This window comes from Oryx dammah, unplaced genomic scaffold (assembly GCF_014754425.2).
Source record: "Oryx dammah isolate SB20612 unplaced genomic scaffold, SCBI_Odam_1.1 HiC_scaffold_6, whole genome shotgun sequence".
NCBI classification, from domain to species: domain Eukaryota; kingdom Metazoa; phylum Chordata; class Mammalia; order Artiodactyla; family Bovidae; genus Oryx; species Oryx dammah.
This window is the reverse complement of record NW_024070190.1, coordinates 7,201,900-7,224,589: the sequence shown is the minus strand read 5'-3', so window position 1 is coordinate 7,224,589 and position 22,690 is coordinate 7,201,900. Positions and strand designations below refer to the sequence as shown.

Genomic DNA, 22,690 nt, shown 5'->3' with positions numbered 1-22,690 from the left:
CATCAGTTTTGCTTACCAGTATCGCTCCATTTTTCCTTACTAGCAACCCAGTTTCTGTTCCTATGACATGTCATTCTGCTACTGTTACGTAATGCTAAATTAGAACTAGTGGTTCCCCTTCGTTTTTCTGTTTTCAAGTTTAAATACTGCCAGTAAGGACCCGAACTGGAACAGGCAAGTGAAACAGGACCAGAACTTCTTGTTAATATGATTGATTTGGGGCATGTTTGCATTTTTCCTCCTTTTACATGAAGTCAACTTGCAGGAATGCTCAGGAATGCCCTTATTAGGTCTGTGTTCATGGGCTGAGCTTTATTCACCTTCAAGTAGAATTAACAGATTAATCTGGAGAAATTATATGTAATAATTATGCTATAAGCAATTTAAATCTGAGTCGTATATTCTCTAAACTCAGCAGTCGGAGTTATTAAGCCATCACTAACCACCCTCTGAACAAGGAAAGCCAGTCCACTCTAAACGCTTTGAAAGGACAAGATTATCACATATTCACAAATAAAAGCGCAAACTATGTTGATCGACATTATAAATGTCCATTTAGTGTCTGTATTCAATACATAAACAAGAAAAGGCAAGTTTTTATTCTAAAATAAAGATAACATTTATTATCACAAGTTACATAAAGACACAGCTTTTACAAAAATGTTTGATAGGAAAATATTTTTCTGAATACATGTGATATCTGTAGGAACACCACACTATTGCTGTACCTCCAGCTAAAGCTTCAGAAAAACTATTTCTCATAATCAGCATATCCAATATTTACCACAGCCCATCTTTGGAAAGAAGTTCATAGTGTTTTCTGGACAAAGCAAAGCATTTCCTCATTCAGTTATATCCCTGCGCCCAGTGGCCCCCTGCATGTGTGTGCTTCACAGTGACCCCGGACTGGGAGCACGTGGGTCATTAGGCCCCACACCTCACTGTGCAGAGGAGGAAACGGAGGCCAGAGAGACGGATGCAAGTCCTCACTGAGCCCACACCTGACGCCAGCATCCTTTAAGTAAGCAAGCACAGGTTTTAAAAGTTAATGATTTCACTCACATTTATTTCTGTGCTGAGAATGATTTCTGGTTTATTCAGAATAAGGAGGAAATATTAAACACCACAGACATGATATGAAAAGTCATCAGCAAAGGGCACTTAGGTCTGACATCAGCTCCGTTTCCCCACAGCCTCCCAAACAAGCCCCTAAGTGGTGTGACGCCCTGGTCTGGTGGCCACGTTGCGGGGCGAGCCGTCCCCTGGTCCTTACTTGGGTAAACAGGGTGCGGAACGACAGTGGCAGCTCTCATCACCAGTGTGGTCTTGGAGCTCGTCTTACGGGTAGCTGTCACCTGCGCGAACTGATGATGTTTTTTCTTTTCCTCGACAGAATCCATGACAGTTCAAAAGGTGAAAGGCTTGCTCTCACGTCTCCTCAAAGTTCCCGTGTCAGAACTTCTGTTGTCCTACGAAAGTCCCAAAGTAAGTTGCCCAGAAAAAAACGCAAAGTCAAGCTGGGTTTCCCACACTGTTAAGCTAAGTCTTCACGTAGCATGGTTTGATTCCGAACAGAAACCATGTATATCTTTGTTGGGGGGGGTGTGGGTATGTATGTTTTGCCACATCTGTCTTGATCACCCCCACCTCTCTGCTCTAATTTTAGATGCCGGGCAAAGAGATTGAACTAGAAAATGACCTACAGTCATTACAGTTCTATTCTGTGGAAAATGGAGACTGTCTATTAGTGCGATGGTAACAGCCAACTAATAAAATTCAGAGGTTTGATAATGTATCATGACTGGGTTTCACTGAAAATAAATGATGTACTGGGACAAGTCTCCCCCCCCCAAAAAAAAGAGGTTTACAACTTGCTCTAAGTATAGAATAGCTGTATTTTTCATAGGGAAGAAAACATTTCTAGGCATGTATATAACAGCAATAATAAAGGCTTTGCACCTACTAATGATTTTCAGGTTTTATTTCATAGTTCAGGACTATATTTCATTATGAGAAGATAAGTACTAAATAGAACCTCACTAGTCTAAAAATCCGAAGTTAGTGATGTATTCATAAGTATTAATGGAATCCTCTATTTATACTATTAGTTTAAAAGATTACTAAAATGATTTGGCTGAGTCGGGAAAATCTTAAACTGAAGAAAGCATATCCTCTATGTAATATATACGTTATGATCTCTCTTCTTAGTTACACTGTTTTTAGAAAAATTATGTGCTTTTCCCTACAGTTAAACCCTAAACTGAGCATACATTCTAAGGAAGATTACCAGCTCTGATTGAAATTCACTTATATTAGGTAAACATTTTACAATGGAAGAAAGCAAAATAGTTTCATCTACTTAGAAATATCCTTTCCTATGGCATTAAAACCCTGAGAGGTATGATTTTACTTATATTCATAAAACTTTAGCATTAAAAAAAGGAGTATTAATACAGCTGTGATCTTCAGGATTTATGTTAAATGGCAAAAGCATACTTGGACCTTAGTCTACTTAATGAATGAATTTAAAACCAGAGTCCAGAAGTGAGAATTACAGTGATTCCTTTTCAGGTTGCCCACTTCACTCAGAGCTTTACAAAATCTGACCTGATTTCCAGAAACCCCCACTTTGGTGTAAGTGACCACAGTCACACAGCATGAGTTCTTTTTGGCCTGTAATTATACTACTTAGCTATCCAGAGCTAGTCTGCATTCCAGGCTGAAATTCAGACTAGAATACTCAAGATTTCTGAACTAGGCCAAGTTTTAACCAAAATGACGCAACAGGACTGAGGAATATTTTTTTTACAATTTGGTATTTTTCAAGTCATCTTCCAATATATAATTAAGTTTTTCTTGTACTACAGTTATCTGTTGTTTTTTAAAAAGGAAATTTTGTGCAAATGTTAAGAAATACCACATGAAATACCACATTGGTGAAAGTACCAGCCAAGAATTACCCTGAAAGACCGTATATTCTGCGGCCAAACCTCAGGCTTCTGCTCAGCCGGTCATTCGCCCACCCTGACCTTTAACACAGCAGATCGACCTCATCCTCTTCCTTCGCACCGACAGGGGTCACCACAAAGCTCCTTTAGTCTCCACAGCTGCACGAGCTCCTGCGGAGAGTACTGTGGGGAAGACAGCATTCCTGGTTCACAGGTCTTCTCACAGAGCCACAGGCTGTCCTGTCGGAACACAAAATGCAGGCTGACCCCCTGCTGCAGACAGAACGGGTGTTCACGGGCACTTCCAGAGCCCGGTGAGGTGGCGGTCATTTCAAAGACGAGCGCGCGTGTGAACGCACTCAGCTTATGGGGCACAGGGAGGGTGAGCGCACAGCAGGGACCCCGAGACCCTGGAACAAAGAGCCACAAACGCAGAGTCGTCTTTGCTACTGGAGAAAAGCTGGCCTGACAGCACTGTGAACGCAGCACGTGTTCTGGAGAACTGGTTACGGTATCTGGGGACAGTACCAGGGCTTTCTAGGTATTATCCAGTTTAGTTCTCACAATAACCTGTGAGCTAGGAATTATTTCCTTGTCATGAATGAGAAACAGAGTGAAGAAACTCGCTCCAGGTTACAGTGAAGTTCATGCTGGTAGGCTGAGTAGGAAGGGTTAAAAAGGAATCTCAGCAGAGCTCATGTTCTCACCCACCAGCCTACTTCCCAGCTCCATCGACTGGCTTCTGCTTCCAGTAATATCGCAGAGTACAGGTTCCATTCAATTCGAGAACATAAAAAGGTGGGACATAATAATCAGACTCCTTCCCACAGAGAGCTGTGGCCCTGATGGCTGAGCACCTCCAGGCGTATTAAAGGAAATGGGAGGCTTTCTGTCTCTGCCCTGACCCTAGGTGGGTGGGTTGGGGAGGGTCTCCCCTGAGCACCTGGAACCACAGCCCCCACTTAGGTGGGCACGCTGCTGGAGTCTCACTCTGTGAAGCCGTCTCATGGCCAGGATCTGAAGTCAGCCAACTCCTGTAAATTTTATAGCTGCAAAGAATTGAATGACATGTATAAAAGTGTATAAACACTTTACTCATTGTGGGTTGGAGAATTCCATTTAAAACACTTCCTTTTTGGTTTATGAGACCCTGGCCAATGACGGAGAATTAAACAAAGTGCACAGTTGTCACGACACTCGAAGACTTTCCACTCACAGTTTTGCCCAAGGCTGGGTAAGAGAAACCTCACTCACCTCTTCCGAGCCCCGCGGGCAGCCCTGCTCAGGCTTGCTCACCTGGTATCTTTTAGGTCCTATGGCTGCCATCCAGATGCCCATGCTTACATCTTCACCCTACACACGCCCCAGGAGGTTCAGAAAGTGAAACTTTCAGTGCTGTCTCACTGGTCAAGACGGAGTCACACCCACTCCCACATGCACTCTTTGTACTTCTCTGTTTCCTAATTACTCTAGTATGAAATGCTGAGCATGTTTTAACACTGATACACAACATAAGAGCTACTGGTCATTATTAACATGAAGCATACACACCACAATGAAGTGAGACTACACACTAAGCAGGCGGCCAGCCCCTCTGCGCATGGACCTTAAACTTCCAGCACCAACAGTATGAAAGATACTGTGGATCTAAGACCCAGGCAGAGCTGTTTTATTGACACTGTCACCAGAATCAGCAAAAAAAAAAAGCTTTTATTCATAAGAAGGAAGACTAAGCACGCTGAAGACTAAATCTTTACACTCCTTCAGGGACTATGCCTTTAAATACAGGCTGAAAACGTAAGAAGTATGTTCAAAGATGACTTAGGAATAAAATTTACAGCCAAGGTTTAAGGGATAGAAGTGTATCCCTAACCTCTGAGGGCTGCCGATTCCTATATAGAAGGAATACCATACATTCCCCAAGGGAAGCTGCTCTGCTTTTAGGGCTGAAATACTAGGTGGAGTTTAAAAAAAAAAAAACCTGCTTAATGAGTGGACTTTTAGGTCAGAAGTCCTTAATTACCTGGTAGGTCTTCAATCTCCCCGAGTTGCCAGCCAGCCAGTGGACAATGTCCCTGGAGATGACATAGCCTGACCCACATGCAAAAGCGGGGTATGCGGGGCTGGGGTACTCCAGCTCCTGCCACTTCCCGGTCCGATCAACTGCCCAGTTCAGTCTGAAACTAAGATTGAAAGCAAGTCGGCTTCTGTTGTTCGGATGCAGGTCCTACCTACCACTAGTTAAGCTTGAGTCCTTAATTGACACTACAAAGGAACAAGTTACAGAAGCAAGGAAAGAGAGAGGTTATTTTTTAGTCTTAAGGAATTAAGTATCCAGTGGTGTTTTTTATATAGAAGACTGATATGTTAAGTTCTCTCATGGAGTTTCCGAATCATCTTGCATAGATATATTTAAAAAAATAAATGGAAAATAAATCACCACTCCATATTTAGAGACATAGCAAATGGTTTCAGAAATTTATCATACATTTAAGGAACAGCAGCTTCTAATTTCAGCAGTACTTGTAGGGCACGGTGATAAAAGTCACGTTAATTTCCCCCCTTCATTACATTAGCTTGAGATTTTCCATTTAAAAGAGTTGTTTCCCCTTTAATTGTAGATTAATAAAACATAGTAACTCAGGAGCCTAACAGGGAAATTTCCTATCTCAGCCATATTTTTTCTTAACTACACGTGCTCAGTACATGAAATGAACATCAATGCTAACAATGTTTAACTTACTTTCCCCACCAAAAATTAGGCCCGTCCAGATTCTTGAGGGCGATTCTATTAAAAACAGCTTCCAAGTCTATATAACAGTCGTCATCCGTCTTTAGCAACAAATCAAAGCTGGTTTCTTCCACAGTCCTGTTGGCGAAAAGAGGGATACGAAGTCAGGGCACCCCTCCAATATCAAGAGCACCTGCCCTCAGAGGAGACGGCTGCTGCCGACGAGTCCTCACTCGGTGTTAGCGGAGTGGCCCAGCAGGCGGGGCCGAGCCGACCTGAAAAGGTGTTAAGGAAAAGAACACAATGGAAAAGAAGACTTGGCTTAGATGGAAACGTACAATCAAACGCTTCTTAGGCCTTGCGCAGGTCAGGCCAGCATGTCTGTTAAGCAGCAGAACTTTGCCTCTTGCATTCCTAACAAGAGGCCCAGGGTGAGGGGACACGTGCCTTTCACAGAACAGCGGCACACAAAAGAATGTGTTCTTTGCTGCTATCTATACTATACTCAGGCGCTTTACGGTATTTAAAAAGCTGAGTGAAAACACTGAAATACATTTTCCCTTGGAAGCGATCTTCAGTAATTCAGCCATCACAAATGACCTTCTGGAGTGCACAAGAGGGTGATTTCATTTATCTAGACATTAAAAAGTATATAATGGCAACTACAGACAAAACTGACTCTTCACTTTCACACTGCCAACCCCTGTACCTCTTTGTTAAAAAACCCAGTCTTGATAAGTAAGAACCAGTTAAGAGGACAGAAATATGTACAGAAATCTGGAGAAAAAGTTTCATTAGGTCACAAAATGGTGAATTTTAACAACAGATCCACAACGGAAAGCATAACCCTATGTTTCTGAAGTTTTATTTTCAGTCAGCAGCAGAAGACATACATACTATTTACTTGCTAATCAGAAATAAACTTCCATGATAAAGCACACTGAGGTCACTGATGGAGCCCCTGGATAAAGATGCATGAATAACAAAGATGTCATTTACAGTGTGGAGGGTAGCCTGGGGACGAGTGGGAAGCGGGCCTGGACACACAGCTTGTTAATAGGTCACTGCAGTGTCCTGGCAGAGAGAGTGGCAGAGACTAAGATCACAGAGATATGCAAGCAGAAAAGACAAAACCCGAACTTCCACAGTTGAGAATCAGCTCCCTACGGAAAGCCCTAGAACTCCGCAGTCCTGATCTCCACCACCTGGACCTCCATTACCTCTCCTCACCTCTTTAGGTCCTTGCCTTGGCCCAGCCAACAGGAGCCTCATCAGCGGCCTCAAACTAAAAGGTTCTTACTACAGCTGTCAAACTTAATCCTGGTATTCTGGGCATACCCACACTTCCAACTCTTATTTACATCTGCCCTCTAACCACAAGAGGACTCCAAAATTATACTGACTTGCCCCAGCTATAAAACGACATAAATGAATTTAACTGTCTACCCCTCAGGACCAGAAGTTGGTAACTTCCCATGAGCAACAGAGAACAGAAGGGACAGCCTTTGGGGCTCATCAAGCAACTCTCTGATAAAGTTTAAAAAAAAAAGACAAAGGATGTGAGTATACTTAATGTGTTTGATCTAGACAGAGTTTGAAGGTTTTACATCTTCAGTCAGGGTAGACAGTATCAGAGGCTCAACAGAAAGTTATGAGACTCTACAGTAACTTAGTAATATTAACAACTACTTGTGTTCAATTAATAAGTTACTGTATACTTATTGTTGGTATTAAAAGGAGTTACAACCAAGACCCAAGAAATAATGGAGGGTCTGGGAAGTAACAATATGGTAGACTCTAAGGGTTGTTGAATTTCATTAAAGGTTCTGGAATCAGGCCAGGTAGTTTTTCAATGAGTGAGAAATACAGTGTGGATGTTCAGCTGAGTAGAACTCAGATCAGTAACCTTGGTGTGAGTGACTGTAAATTGGAGTTATTAGGTGAGTGGGGATGCAAACCACTTTCAAACTCACTGATTTTCACCTAATGTTGGCTCCAGACAACTATGGAAAAGCAGGAATGACTCAAAGTGACCCATCTTTTACCTTGCTTTTGATTAATAGCACTCACGTTATGGATCTGCTAAGAGAAACAATAAGGCACCATTTCAGAAGATGAGTCCTCACAAAGAACTAGGGTATGACAGATCACACCGCAGGCGCTCAGGGCTCTTAGGTTAGTTTGTTGAAAAAAAATCTCAGTGGTTTGATGTTATTGACAAACTGCTTTTACATCAAAAGAAAAATAAAACAACACCTACCCAACATTTTTATAACATACCATCTATAGAAGTTCAGCAGTTTTGCAGGAACATTTCGGTAAGTGTCGACAACATCCACAAACACGATGTCATCATAGAGGCTGCTTTCTTCCTTTAGTAAGGCATCCTCCTCGTGGAGATTATGCATGTGATCGAGAAGTCTTCGAGGGCGAGAATGAAGGGTTTTTAAAAGAGCATCGCCTTCTAAAAAGAGAGTTGGAAAAAAGAGCTGCTGCAAGCTTAAGACCTAGAACTTGTGACATCATCACACTAATACTCCTCCCAAGGCAACCTAATGGGACACATTTGTTAGGGATTTTGAGGGAGGGAAACCAGGATTCTCACACACTGTTGGTGGGAGGATAAACTGTGGCGAGCAATTCAGCAACCCCTGGTAGGCGGAAGGTGTCCGACTGTGTGACTCACTAAGTCCAATTGTAGATACATTCCCAGAGACATTATTTTACACGTTCACAAGGGTATTTATGGCAGCACTGTTTGTGACATGAAAAATGGAACCAGTCTAAATGCCTACCAGTAAGAGAATGGCTAAATCATGGTATATTCACATAATGGGATACAGCAGTTAAAAAAATTAACCTACATAGCAGCGCTACTCACAATAGCCAAGACAGGGGAACAACCTAACGTCCGCTGACAGATGAAGGGGTAGAGATATGGTACATATATACAATGGAATACTGCTCAGCCACCAAAAAGGATCCAGCCATTTGCAGCAACATGGCTGGACCTAGAGATTATCATTCTAAGTGAAGTAAGAAAGCAAAGGACCAACTCCACACAGCATACTTATATGTGGACTCTAAAAGACAGTACAAATGAAATTATCTACAAAACAGAAACATTCGCAGACATAGAAAACAGACCTGTGGTTGACAAGAGGGAAAGGGAGGAGAGAGGGGGACAGACTGGGAGTTTGGGGTTAGCAGAGCAAACTATTTATATATAGAACAGATAAAACAACAAGGTCCTACTGGGTAGCACAAGGAACTATATTCAATACCCTGTGATAAACCACAATGGAAGGGAGTATGAAAAAGAAGCATACATGTATACATACATACACACACATATATATATCTAACTGAAACACTTTCTGTACAGCAGAAATTAACACATTATAAATCAACTATACTTCAATAAAATAAATTTTTAAAAAATCAACCTGATCTTGGATGTTAAGAGGAACAGCACTAAAAAAATAATGCCAGGTAAAAAAAACATTTTGCCAATTGCTATACATACTACAGGTATAAATGATGAGATACTTTAATCAAAGCTATATGTTACAGGAGTTACATATGTAGTAGAAAGTAGGCTAGTAAGACTGGGAAGGGTGCACGTGAGCTTTAGGACAGTGGTGTCCTCTCTGAGGGGGGCAGGAGGAGCAGGGGTAGGAAGTCCTAGGAGGGAGGGGCTTCTACTGTATCTGAAATGCTTCATTTCTCCAAAAAAAAAAAAGCAAAGACAAAAAAATGTAAACATTTATTAGTTCTCAGCAACAAGGACATGAGTGTTTCTTAATAGCACTATTTCTGGATTATCTCTGCTATTCCATAATGAAAATGATTACCAATGTGCTTAAAAGACCATCTCACAAGCTAATGAATCATTTGTCACATTTGTGCAAGGCCTGTCCTCAAACAAGGCAGCAATTCTTTCACTGGCACAGGATTCTGTCAACTTAGAAAATCTCTGGAAAATGACAAATGGGTGGCTGAGCAGTGGGGGAAGGAAACTGAGAAGTCATTCAGTGCTCCGCTCTGTAACCGCAGACAGACTGCAGTGCAGGCTGAAGACCTGTTTCTGATCTCCGCCTCTGCCACTGTCTGTGGGATACTGGACACACTGCACGTTTCTGGGCCTCAGCATTCTCATCTGTAAAAGGGGGAGCTGGACTAAGTCTGTAGTTCTCAGGAATGCTTATGGAATACAGATTTCTAAGCCCCAAGCCTAGAGAGCCAGCGGGGCCCAGGAGTCTGTATTTCTAACCTGTGACTTCCTGTAACTTTGATGTAGGTGGACCACAAACAACCCTTTGAGAAGCACAGGCCTAAATGATCCTTCTCAATTCTTACTGTAACATCCTGTCACTTTAAAGGTAAGGATAAATATACACAATTTAACACTTGAAGGAAAGTAGAAGTGTTATAAAATTATGGCAATAGGAAAATGGTTGGTAACGAGCAGAAATTAAATACAGGCTTTTTCAGTAACAGATTGTACACTTTGGCTTATATTGCATATATCTGGAAACTGAGTATACTTTCTGTGTTTTAAATCTGACCATCTGTCTAGGTGCTATCTACAAGAATCATACAGTTTACAGCCTCTCAGACTTTAGAGGCATCAAATCCATCTAGCAAGCTTGTTAAAATACAGGTATCTGAGCTCCAATCCTGAAGATTCTTGACTTTCTAACCTGAGGCAGGGCGCAGTCAGAGATGCTAACACCCAACAAAATTTGAGAATTTGTGTACCATGTGATTCTTTTAAAACAGCACATAAATTCTCAGATTAAAAGAAAAATTATAGTCAGCTTTTCAGAAATATCCAGTACATGAGAAGTAAAATCTATTCATTCTAATTCCTTTACCCTAAAATTCCTAATTCCTTTACCCTAAAAGAGAGATATTTCTCTCTTGTCTGAAAGGAATTTTTCTCACCCAAACCTTAATCCTTTAGCCTCAGAGAGAAAATTTAAGATAAACAGTTGTTCAAGGCACAGTAGCTGCTCTCTGAAGAAGAGTTCAGTGTCAGAAGTCTAAAGGGCCCCTCAAGTTTTAAAGTCTCCTGACAGTACAGAGTTGCCACAACTGGTACAAGAAAGTAAGTTGCGAGACATTGAGTCAGATGGTGTGCACACCTGTGCCCGCCCCCAGGTGTGAGCTGTTTTATGAACCTGGCCTCCTGACCTGAGTTTTCCCCAGGTGACCCATTAGCTAGTCTCTGGTGAGTTAAGTTGATACCACCCCTGGCAGTGTGGTCTCATAGTTTTACGAAAAATCTCTGGACTAAAATTAGGGATCCCTAAACTTTACATCTTGCTGTTTAATGGAAAGTTTGTGGGCAAAACCTATGTACCTATTCTGACTTTCCCTTAGGGGTGATGTAAACACTGTGAGGGAACACTGTATAAATAAAGATGCTAGAGGGAAAAAAAGGCACCACAGCCCATTCCCATCTTCAAACTACATACAGTGGCCTCAAATAGAGGGTTCTGTCCCACCCTCAGTCCTGCACATTAAAGGAGTCCCCCTGAAGAACTGCCTCTCAGAATATGGACTCTGCTTCACCTCAGGGTAACTTCAGGGGAGCTGGGTCCAAATTCTTTCATAGGAATCCCTGATCCTCACAGCTCTGAGAAATCAGACAGGACCACCACCGGGCGCCTTTGTTCCGTAGTGATGCTCAGGACAAGTGACCACCAACAACAGCATCTTCAATAGCTGTTCTTAGGGGTCACTGATGCAGAACCTCAGAAGTTCACAAATGTGGGTTCCAGAAGCATCACTGAAGACAAACACAGCGACTCCTTTTTGAGGGTGATAGAAATGGTCTGGAATTAGTGGAGATGATAGCAGAATCCAGGAGATACTAAAAAGTATGGAATCAAACACCTGAAAAGGATAAGCTATATGGTATATGAATTATTTGTCAATAAAAACTTTTTAATAACTAAAAAAAAAAGATTACCTTTCATGACTAAAGTATGAAGATGAAGTAGGTGAGATTCAATATGCTTTTCAACTTTCAACCAGCTGACTTACCCTGAATAGTATAAATAAAACCACCTGCAACTCCCTCCACACCTTCCATGAATTCATGAGGCAAGGCACCCTCCCCAGTCTGAAAGAAACGAGAACAGAAGTGCTTGATGCTTCATGACTAAAAATACATTCCTTACCCTTGAAAATTGATTTTGCAAAATTCATAATGTGACTCCATGGTACATGAATCCATCTAAGATGCTATCAGGATATCAGCATTCTACTTCTGCTGTTGTTAATTATTACAATGTCCAAGATAGGTATACCCAACAACCTCCAGACTGGTGTTCAGAATTCCAGCTTACACAGAATCCCATATTCTTGAACTTGCTCCCAACATTATTACCAAAACCAATTTTATTTTACATCCTCAAACACCCACACTTAAAAATAAAATTACAAGCACGTACTTGGAGAATGCCCATGAGTTCAAATACACAAGGTACATTTTAAAGTGTCTGCTACCATACAGTGAACGCCCTCTAAGCCAACAGCTGAACCAGAGGAGCCCTGCTGACTAATGTTGAAGGTGCCCAGAGATTATCGTGCCAACAGCCAGCAACAGTCCTGTCTACCTCTCGGCTTTGGAGGAGCTGCTGTTTTTAGACATATGCCTCTTTTCACCTCACAGGTTACCCATGGCCCTTACTTGAAGTGAGGGACTTCACCTTGGGTATTACACCCCAACTTAACATGTCTACCAGCTGCTGCAGGCTGGGTCAGACTGTCAGTCAGTCATGCCGCAGCAGCGTTGCAGCATTTTTTCTACATACTCACTCAATCAAGAGGCCTTACTGCCTGCCTAGTCCTTTCTTGAACAGATCCTTCTAGCAGAGCTCTACTGTACAAACTAATGTTTTAAGGCCAGTGGAGACACAAGTATTCTGGGGCAACTGAGGTAAATCACCATTTAATTCAGAATATGATTTGTAGCTGAATGTGGAGAAAATTTCTAGAGGTGAATGCTACAGATTCAAAGTTTGTCATTCCACAAAAGATTGCACACTTTTTTCTGGTGTGGGGGGGTGTTGGTTTTTTCTTTTTAAAAACTGTACACACTATACTGTTTTGGTTTGTTTGGAACTTGACAGTACTTTATTAACTTCTATCTAAAATGTCACATCTTGGCTTTTATTTTGCCTTTGAAAATTTTCTGAGGTTATTACTTGCTGGCAAGGGAGCAAGGCTTAGGAAAACTTCCAGCTCTGTGCATTTATGATGAAAACCTTTATTTGCACATGGGTTCCTTAGCATAGGCTCCTAAGCAATCAATTTTTTTTTTTTTTCAGTTAGCTGAGTGTTTAAGCTACCGTTAACCCTCCACAAGGCTTCTTGGTGGCTCAGATGGTAAAGAATCTGCCTGCAATGCAGGCAACCCAGGTTCAATCCTGTGTCGAGAAGATCCCCTGGAGAAGAGAATGGGTACCCACTACAGTATTCTTGCCTGGAGAATTCCATGGATAGAGGAGCCTGGCGGGAAATAGTCCATGGGATCACAAAGTGTTGGACATGACTGAGCTTTCACAGCCCTCCACAACCATATTCATTCCCAAAGCAGATCATGTGAATCTTTACCTTAAATCTAGCCCCAAACTCAGAAGTAAACTGAGTTCTGTGCAATCAACTGAATAGTACAGAATTCTGTCATGTTTTGGATATTTAAGTTTCATACACAGAAAAGGAGGCAAGAAATTGAAGGCACTTGCTTTGAAAATAAGGAAAAAAACCCTACAAATCCATAAAACACTGTATATTAAATAAAGGACTTTTCAGAATCAAGGATGAAATCCTAAACATGGCCTACAAGGCTAAGGCTGTAAATACACCTGAATGTGTGGGTCTGTCTGTTTAAGCCTATCTTTCTCACTGGACTGTAAATTCCCCTGTGGGACAGTTATGGGTCTCCCAAGAAGCTGCTTGCCTCACAACGGGTATGCAATAAATGCTTTCTGAATGTATAATAACAAACCTCATGATTTTCATTTCAAATTCAAGGAGTAATTTATGTGAATAAGGTTAATATTTAATGAAATGTACTAACCACGCGAATTTAAATGCCAAGTGCTTTCCTAATCATTAGGCCAGAATTCAAGGAGAACAGTTCTATGACCACAGCACACAATTACTTATTTATTTAGAGTTCATCATTTTAAGTGTGCTTACACCTTTTTATCATCCTACACTTACTCTGAGAAATCTACCTGTTTTAACTTTTAAGAAAATTTGGCAAATGAAAAATAAAAACCACAAAGCCCAGCAATATAAATGACAGTGAATATTCAATCTTACTTTCTAATACTTTTATCTATAATACTGTAACTGACATCATACTGTTAAGTGAGACTGTGAATACTGTACTACTGAGTAAGTGAACTTAAAAAGATGTTAACCTAAAAACTAACGAGAAATAAAACATCATACTTCCTAAAATGCACTAATCTTAAGGCAAACTGTCTACAAAGGCTGAAGCTATAAAATCACAGAACATTTGAGTTTTTCATCTTTTACTATGGTGACTCAACAACACTTTCTATTACATACATTCTAAAACCTAAGATTCATTGTTCCATATGAGTTGGTGTAAAAGTAAACTTAAAAATATTTTAAGATTTTAAAAAATGCTAAGGTATGCTAAACAACCTAAAATGAAAAAGGAAGGACTTACGGTAACGACTCTGAGAACTCCTCCTCCGTCGTTCACTGTCACTTTGTGGAGATTCCTTGACACGAGGCCTTGGAGGTCTTGGCTCTCCCACACGATTGTACCTTCAAAGCTCTTTTGTAGAAAAATGAACACAGAGTCAGTTTCTTTATTGCTGTCATTTAGGTCATCACTAAGTTTCTAGGGAAAGGTTTATTTTTCTAAGACACATCAGTTAAAACTTGTTGGGCATGCTAACACACCAATAGTAACATTTTAGTGTATATCTTGGAGTCTTCTTATGCACATCTAAATCAACACTTTCAAAGACCTGTTTTTGACAGTTTTACATGCTGCAGTTCTGTCATTTCCCACGACATCAAAGGCATTTCCTTCTGTGACTTCAGCTGCTATGACTGCTCTTTTTCAAGGGCTTGTACCAATGCCACAGACTGAATGCATCCTGAGTCACTCCGCCATCTCCCTACTGGCACACATTTCAGTTCAGTTCAGTTGCTCAGTCGTATCCGACTCTTTGCGACCCCATGAATTGCAGCACGCCAGGCCTCCCTGTCCATCACCAACTCCTGGAGTTCACTCAAACTCATGTCCATCGAGTCGGTGATGCCATTCAGCCATCTCATCCTCTGTTGTCCCCTTCTCCTCCTGCCCCCAACCCTTCCTAGCATCAGCGTCCTTTCCAATGAGTCAACTCTTCACATGAGGTGGCCAAAGTACTGGAGTTTCAGCTTTAGCATCATTCCTTCCAAAGAAATCTCAGGACTGATCTCCTTTAGACTGGACCGGCTGGATCTCCTTGCAGTCCAAGGGACCCTCAAGAGTCTTCTCCAACACCACGGTTCAGAAACATCAATTCTTCGGCGCTCAGCTTTCTTCACAGTCCAACTCTCACATGCATACATGACCAGTAAAAAAAACCATAGCCTTGACTAGATGGACCTTAGTCAGCAAAGTAATGTCTCTGCTTTTGAATATGCTGTCTAGGTTGGTCATAACTTTCCTTCCAAGGAGTAAGAGTCTTTTAATTTCATGGCTGCAATCACCATCTGCAGTGATTTTGGAGCCCCCAAAATTAAAGTTTGACACTGTTTCCACATCTATTTCTCATAAAGTGATGGGACCAGATGCCATGATCTTCGTTTTCTGAATGTTGAGCTTTAAGCCAACTTTTTCACTCTCCTCTTTCACTTTCATCAAGAGGCTTTTTAGTTCCTCTTCACTTTCTGCCATAAGGGTGGTGTCATCTGCATATCTGAGGTTATTGATATCTCTCCCGGCAATCTTGATTCCAGCTTGTGCTTCTTCCAGTCCAGCGTTTCTCATGATGTACTCTGCATAGAAGTTAAATAAGCCGGGTGACAACAGACAGCCTTGATGTACTCCTTTTCCTATTTGGAACCAGTCTGTTGTTCCATGTCCAGTTCTAACTGTTGCTTCCTGACCTGCATACAGATTTCTCAAGAGGCAGGTCGGGTGCTCTGGTATTCCCATCTCTTTCAGAATTTTCCACAGTTTATTGTGATCCACACAGTCAAAGGCTTTGGCATAGTCAATAAAGCAGAAATAGATGTTTTTCTGGAACTCTCTTGCTTTTTCCATGATCCATCGGATGTTGGCAATTTGATCTCTGGTCCCTCTACCTTTTCTAAAACCAGCTTGAAATCTGGAAGTTCACAGTTCACGTATTGCTGAAGCCTGGCTTGGAGAATTTTGAGCATTACTTTACTAGCGTGTGAGATGAGTGCAGTTGTGCAGTAGTTTGAGCATTCTTTGGCATTGCCTTTCTTTGGGACTGGAATGAAAACTGACCTTTTCCAGTCCTGTGGCCACTGCTGAGTTTTCCAAATTTGCTGGCATATTGAGTGTAACACTTGCCCAGCATCATCTTTTAGGATTTGAAATAGCTCAAATGGAATTCCATCACCTCCACTAGCTTTGTTCGTAGTGATGCTTTCTAAGGCCCGCTTGACTTCACATTCCAGGATGTCTGGCTCTAGGAGAGTGATCACCCCATTGTGATTATCTTGGTCTATCTTTTTTGTACAGTTCTTCTGTGTATTCTTGCCACCTCTTAATATCTTCTGCTTCTGTTAGGTCCATACCATTTCTGTCCTTTATTAAGCCTATCTTTGCATGAAATGTTCCCTTGGTATCTCTAATTTTCTTGAAGAGGTCTCTACAGGAGATGGCAAGAGTGAACATCGACATTCTAGGATCAGCTAACTAAAATGGACTGAAATGGGTGAATTTAACTCAGATGACCATTATATCTACTCCTGTGGGCAGGAATCCCTTAGAAGAAATGGAGTAGCCATCACGGTCAACAAAAGAGTCCGAAATGCAGTACTTGGATGCAATCTCAAAAATGGCAGAATGATCTCTGTTCGTTTCCAAGGCAAACCATTCAGTATCACAGTTATCCAAGTCTATGCCTCAACCAGTAATGCTGAAGAAGCTGAAATTGAATGGTTCTATGAAGACCTACAAGACCTTTTAAAACTGACAGCCCAAAAAGATGTCCTTTTCATTATAGGGGACTGGAATGCAAAAGTAGGAAGTCAAGAAACACTTGGGGTAACAGGCAAATTTGGCCTTGGAATGTGGAATGAAGCAGGGCAAAGACTAATAGTTTGGCCAAGAGAACACACTGGTCATAGCAAACACCCTCTTCCAACAACACAAGAGAAGACTACACATGGACATCACCAGATGGTCAACATCGAAACCAGATTGATTATATTCTTTGCAGCCAAAGATGGAGAAGCTCTATACAGTCAGCAAAAATAAGACTGGGAGCTGACTGTGACTCAGATCATGAACTCCTGATTGCCAATTTCAGACTTAAATTGAAACAAGTAGGGAAAACCACTAGACCATTCAGGTATGATGTAAATCAAATCCCTTATGATTATACAGTGGAAGTGAGAAATAGATTTAAGGGACTAGATCTGATAGATAAGAGTGCCTGATGAACTATGGAATGAGGTTCATGAGACTGTACACGAGACAGGGATCAAGACCATCCCCATGGAAAATAAATGCAAAAAAGCAAAATGGCTGTCTGGGGAGGCCTTACAAATAGCTGTGAAAAGAAGAGAAGTGAAAAGCAAAGGAGAAAAGGAAAGATATAAGCATCTGAATGCAGAGTTCCAAAGAATAGCAAGGAGAGATAAGAAAGCGTTCCTCAGCAATCAATGCAAAGAAATAGAGGAAAACAACAGAATAGGGAAGACTAGAGATTTCTTCAAGAAAATTAGAGATACCAAGGCACATATTTGGACCCTATCAAATACCTACTAAAGCAATGTGAGGCATGTTCTGTTGTAAATGTTTATTTTCCCCAATAAATCTTTTTTTTTTTTTTAATAAATCCCCAATTTTCTGTATGACACAGGGAACCCAAAGCTGGTGCCCTGTGACAACTAGAGGGGTGGGATGGGTTTTAAGGTTTTAAGAGGGAGGAGATGTGTGTACCTATGGCTGATTAATGTTGATGAAAGGCAGAAACAATCACAATACTGTAAAGTAATTATTCTCCAATTAAAGAGATGAAATTACTAGGACAGTAACAGATATTTTATATGCATTTCGGCACACACTGCCAAATTGCCTGTCATTAGCAATTTATAAGAATGCCTAGTTTCACTCTCCTTTTCCCAGTATGGGATATTAGTAAAAGAAGAGAAGTTTAAGCTAATTTAGTAGATTTAATGAAATGATTTTTTAATTGGTGTTTCTTTTGATTTTGGGGAGGGGTGCCACGTGGCATGTGGGATCTAGTTCCCTGACCAGGGATCGAACCTGCACCCCCTGCAATGGAAGCACAAAGTTTTAACCAATGGACTGCCAGGGAAATCCCTGTTCCTTCTGATTTTTAATGATGTGTATCAATTACAGCATCTCTTCTGGGAAGTGTCTAGTCATGCTTCTTTACCATTTAACCACTGAGTTTTATATATTTCTTATTAGTCTGTATGAGCTTGTAATAAATTACCTTAATCCTGTAATATTTTATATACTATTTTTCCAGAATTGTTTGCCACTTCATATTACAGGTTTCTTTGTTTTTTCTTTCTTTGGCCATGCCACAAAGCTTGTGGGATCTCAGTTCCCCAACCAGGGGTTGAACGTGGGCTACCACAGTGAAAATGCCAAGTCCTTACCACTGGACCGCCAGGGGATTCCCAGGTTTTGTTTTTTTTTTTTAATCCATAACTTTTATCTTGTCAAATCAGACAAACTTTTCCTTAGTAATTATTAGTATTAAAATTGGAACTTAGGAAGTTACGCTCCTGTCCCTCTTTTGAATTCTAGTATCTTCTAATCTCTCTCCAGTTCCTGTTTTTAGCATCTGTGCATGGCTGGCTCCTCAGTACTGCCCAGGTCTCAGCTCCACGGTAGTCTCAGGAAGGCTTTCTCTAGAAACTGAACAGAAGGCAGCCAACTCCCAACTTCTATCACATCAGCCTGTCTTTTCTTAATATTTATTTATTTGGCTGCACCGGGTCTTAGTTGTGGCGCGTGAACTCTTAGCTGCAGCATGTGGAATCTAGTTCCCTGACCACAGATGAACCCAGGCCCCTGCATTATGACTGTGGTCCAGTCTTAGCTATTGGACCATCAGGGAAGGCCCCAGCCTGTCTTATTTTCTTAAAACCACTTACCACTCTTGATATTTATTTTTCTATTGCCCATCTAACTGGTCCTCCCACTAGACTGCAAGCAGCAGAACAGCAGTGATCTTGTCTGTCTTATCAGACAAGCATCTAACCAGCATCTAGAATGCCTGATACCATGCATTACTCAAGTAGCTGAATGACACTGAACTCAAAAGCAAGTAGGATTCTGGTATACAACAGGACATAAAAGATACAGTTTTAGCATCCTAAAAACATTTTATGTATTAAAATTAAAAGATAAAGTACTTTATAGTAATGTTTCATTCAACCAGCATTATAAGGGAACTAGATAGAATTGAACTTGTCCCATAAGCTAGGGCAATGATTTGCAAGCTTTTTAAAAAAAAAGACAGTAAATCTTCTCTACCACAAAAGATAAGAACGTTGAAGGAATCTGGATTCCTTGGGCAGTGTGTCATTTTATATTTTGCAAATGTATCCTTAAATTTCATTATCTGTGAAACTCCTGGTGTGCACTGCAGAGCCCTAGGGCTCCTCAGAGCAGACTCTGCAGACATAACCTGTGTCATCATTTCCCAGCCTTTACCACGGAGAAGATGAGGCCTATGTAAAAGGGCTGTTTGAGGATCAGTGATAAAGCATATACTACATAAGGCATTGCCTTTTTAAAGGATCCCATTTCCTCATCTTACAAATAGCTCCTGCTCACTTCTACACTTCCCCTGGGAGACCTTAGCTCTTTATTAAACTTGATGTTCATTAACCTCGAACCTTTCTGTAAAAACAAGAAAATGTTCTCACAAATAGATAACGTACACAGAAGCATTTTTAAAAGACTAGGAAGGGGACTTCCCTGATGGCCCACTGGTTGAGAATCTGCCTTCCAAAGCAGGGGATGCGAGTTTGATCTATGCTTGGGGAACTAAGGCCCCACATGCCACGGAGCAACTAAGCCTGCACACGGCAGCTGCGGAAGCCCGCATGCTCTAGACCCTGGGGGCCACAACTAAGACCCTGTGCAGTTAAAAAAAAAACAAAAGACTGTGAAGCAATACAGCAGCTAGGCTGCACAACAGATGGGTGACATCATATTCTTCTAACTCTTCTATATTTTTGTCAAGTTTTCAACAGTGAACAAGGATTACTTTCAAACATTTTCATATTTTTATAATCAGGAAAACTTTTTTTTGTAACTAAACACGTATATAAAACTAAATTTGGGGTCAATCTTCTTTCAGACGTGAGCCATTATTTAAACTTTTGAATGTCTACTATGTACCAGGCTGTGGGCCATGTACTTGAAGATTAAAAGAAAAAAAGAAATAGCCACATCTTTAAGTAAGCATAATATGCCATAACATGCACAATGACAAAGGAAAGTCACTGTTTGGGGAGGTCAGACAGAACTTCAATGACTAGGAGAGCTGAGCTTAAAGGAGTTTGAGTCCAGAAAAATAGGAAGGAGGCAGATAAAATAAAAAATGAAAGGGGAGACTTGAAACAGCACTAGATATTCAGAAAAATGTTAAGTAGTGCATTACTGTTAAAGCACAAGGCTGAGGAAAGAGAGCAAAAGATAGGCTGAGGTCAGCTCTGTCCGCTATAGCAGAGTCTGTTCTTTACCAAAGGCAGTGGGAAGCACAGATGGTTACAAGTACAAGAGTGACACAATCATATTTGCAATTGTAGAAAGGTCACTCCAATCTCAGGCAACAGAGTAGAGGTTGGTAGGGAGAGTGGTAACTGAGTTATTTGAAAAAATCCAGGTGAGAATAAGCAAACACCTATCTTAGGAATTAAGACTGCTGAGAAACTGATGAACTCACAAATAAATGTAAAGATATTCCAAGATCATTGATTGGAAGAATTAAAAATGTTAAAATGTCGATACTATTCATGGCTGTCAGTGCAATCCCTATCAAAATCCCAACAGCATTTCTCACAGAAATAGAACAAACAATCCTAAAGTTTGTAAGGACTCATGAAAGATCCTGAATAGCCAAAGCAATCTACAGAAAGAAGAACAAAATTGGAGGCATCATGCTTCCTGATTTCAAACTATATTACAAAGCTATAGTAATCAAAACAGTATAGTACTGGCATTAAAAACAGACACATAGCTCAATGGAACAGAACAGACCTCAGAAATAAACCTGCACATACACGGTCACTTAATTCACAATGAAGGGACTAAGAATACACAATGGGAAAAGGACAGTCTTTTCTTTTTTTATTTGTTTAAATAACAAACACTGGTATGGATGAAGCATAAGCTGGAATCAAGATTGCCAGGAGAAATATCAGTAACCTCAGATATGTAGATGACACCACCCTTATAGCAGAAAGTGAAGAACTAAAGAGCCTCTTGATGAAAGTGAGAGAGGAGAGTGAAAAAGTTGACTTAAAGCTCAACATTCAGAAAACTAAGATCATGGCATCTGGTCCCATCACTTCACGGCAAATAGATGGGGAAACAGTGAGAGACTTTATTTTGGGGGGCTCCGAAATCACTGCAGATGGTGACTGCAGCCATGAAACTAAAAGACGCTTACTACTTAGAAGGAAAGTTATGACCAACCTAAGCATATTGAAAAGCAGAGACATTATTTTGTCAACAAATGTCTGTCTAGTCAAGGCTATGGTCTTTCCAGTGGTCATGTATGGATGTGAGAATTGGACTATAAAGAAAGCTGAGCGCTGAAGAATTGATGCTTTTGAACTGTGGTGTTGGAGAAGACTCTTGAGAGTCCCTTGGACTGCAAGGAGATCCAACCAGTCCATCCTAAAGGAGATTGGTCCTGAGTGTTCACTGGAAGGACTGATGTTGAAGCTGAAACTCCAATACTTTGGGTCACCTGATGTGAGGAACTGACTCATTTGAAAAGACCCTGACATTGGGAAAGATTGAAGGTGGGAGGAGAAGGGGATGACAGAGGATGAGATGGTGGGATGGAATGGACATGAGTCTAAGTAAACTCTGGGAGGAAGGACAGGGAGGCCTGGCATGCTGCTGTCCAATGGGTCGCAAACAGTCAAACACAACTGAGTGACTGAACTGAACAAACATTTATTTCTCACAATTCTGGAGGCTGGAAAGTCCAAAGTCAAGTTAGCAGCACATTAAGGTGTCTGATAAGAGCCAGCTTCCTGATTCCTAGGTAGCTAGGACAGTCTTTCTTTAGGTCGTGCCATGCAGCAGGCACGTTCTCTGTTTCCTGACCGGGGATTGAAGCAGTGCTCCCTGCATTGGGAGTGTAGAGTCTTAACCACTCTGAACTTGGGGAGTGCCAAAAGGAATGACATTGGGAAAACTGGACCACTAACTTATGCTGTACACAGAAATCAACTCAAAAAGGATTAAAAACTTGAACCTAAGACCTGACACCATGAAACTCCTATAAGAAAACATAGGCAGTAAGATACTTGCCATCGGCCTTAGGTATGATTTTTTCAATTTGACACCAAAGGAAAGGCAAAAATAAACAGTAGGACTACATCCAACTAAACAGCTCTAGACAGCAAAAGAAACTATCAACAAAATGAAAAGACAACCTACCAAATGAGAGAAAGTATTGACAAATCATAAAATATATAAGAACCCACACACCTCAGTAGGCAAAACACACCCCTGGCGGATTCATGTCAATGTATGGCAAAA

The 22,690-nt window shown here is 41.0% G+C and overlaps 2 protein-coding genes across 10 annotated transcripts in view; one reads left to right on the top strand and one right to left on the bottom strand.

The window, feature by feature from the left end:
* LOC120865420 (tubulin-specific chaperone E) overlaps positions 1-1,795 on the top strand; it is a 96,670-nt gene extending 94,875 nt beyond the window's left edge. For all 6 annotated transcript variants that reach the window (XM_040242702.1, XM_040242698.1, XM_040242696.1 and 3 more), the window contains 2 exons: positions 1,394-1,485; positions 1,667-1,795. In XM_040242702.1, the coding sequence (XP_040098636.1) occupies positions 1,394-1,485; positions 1,667-1,759 (185 nt within the window). In that variant the 3' untranslated portion in view covers positions 1,760-1,795. The remainder of the gene's footprint in view (positions 1-1,393; positions 1,486-1,666) is intronic.
* The window catches only part of LOC120865421 (UDP-GalNAc:beta-1,3-N-acetylgalactosaminyltransferase 2), a 63,381-nt gene continuing 41,267 nt past the window's right edge, over positions 577-22,690 (bottom strand). For 2 of the 4 annotated variants that reach the window (XM_040242703.1, XM_040242706.1), the window contains 8 exons: positions 14,396-14,506; positions 11,731-11,809; positions 7,960-8,143; positions 5,692-5,817; positions 4,972-5,131; positions 4,245-4,301; positions 3,030-3,188; positions 577-1,469 (listed from right to left, as the gene is read on the bottom strand). In XM_040242703.1, coding sequence (XP_040098637.1) covers positions 3,051-3,188; positions 4,245-4,301; positions 4,972-5,131; positions 5,692-5,817; positions 7,960-8,143; positions 11,731-11,809; positions 14,396-14,506 — 855 coding nt within the window. In that variant the 3' untranslated portion in view covers positions 577-1,469; positions 3,030-3,050. The remainder of the gene's footprint in view (positions 1,470-3,029; positions 3,189-4,244; positions 4,302-4,971; positions 5,132-5,691; positions 5,818-7,959; positions 8,144-11,730; positions 11,810-14,395; positions 14,507-22,690) is intronic. The other 2 variants (XM_040242704.1, XM_040242705.1) reach the window with 2 other exon arrangements.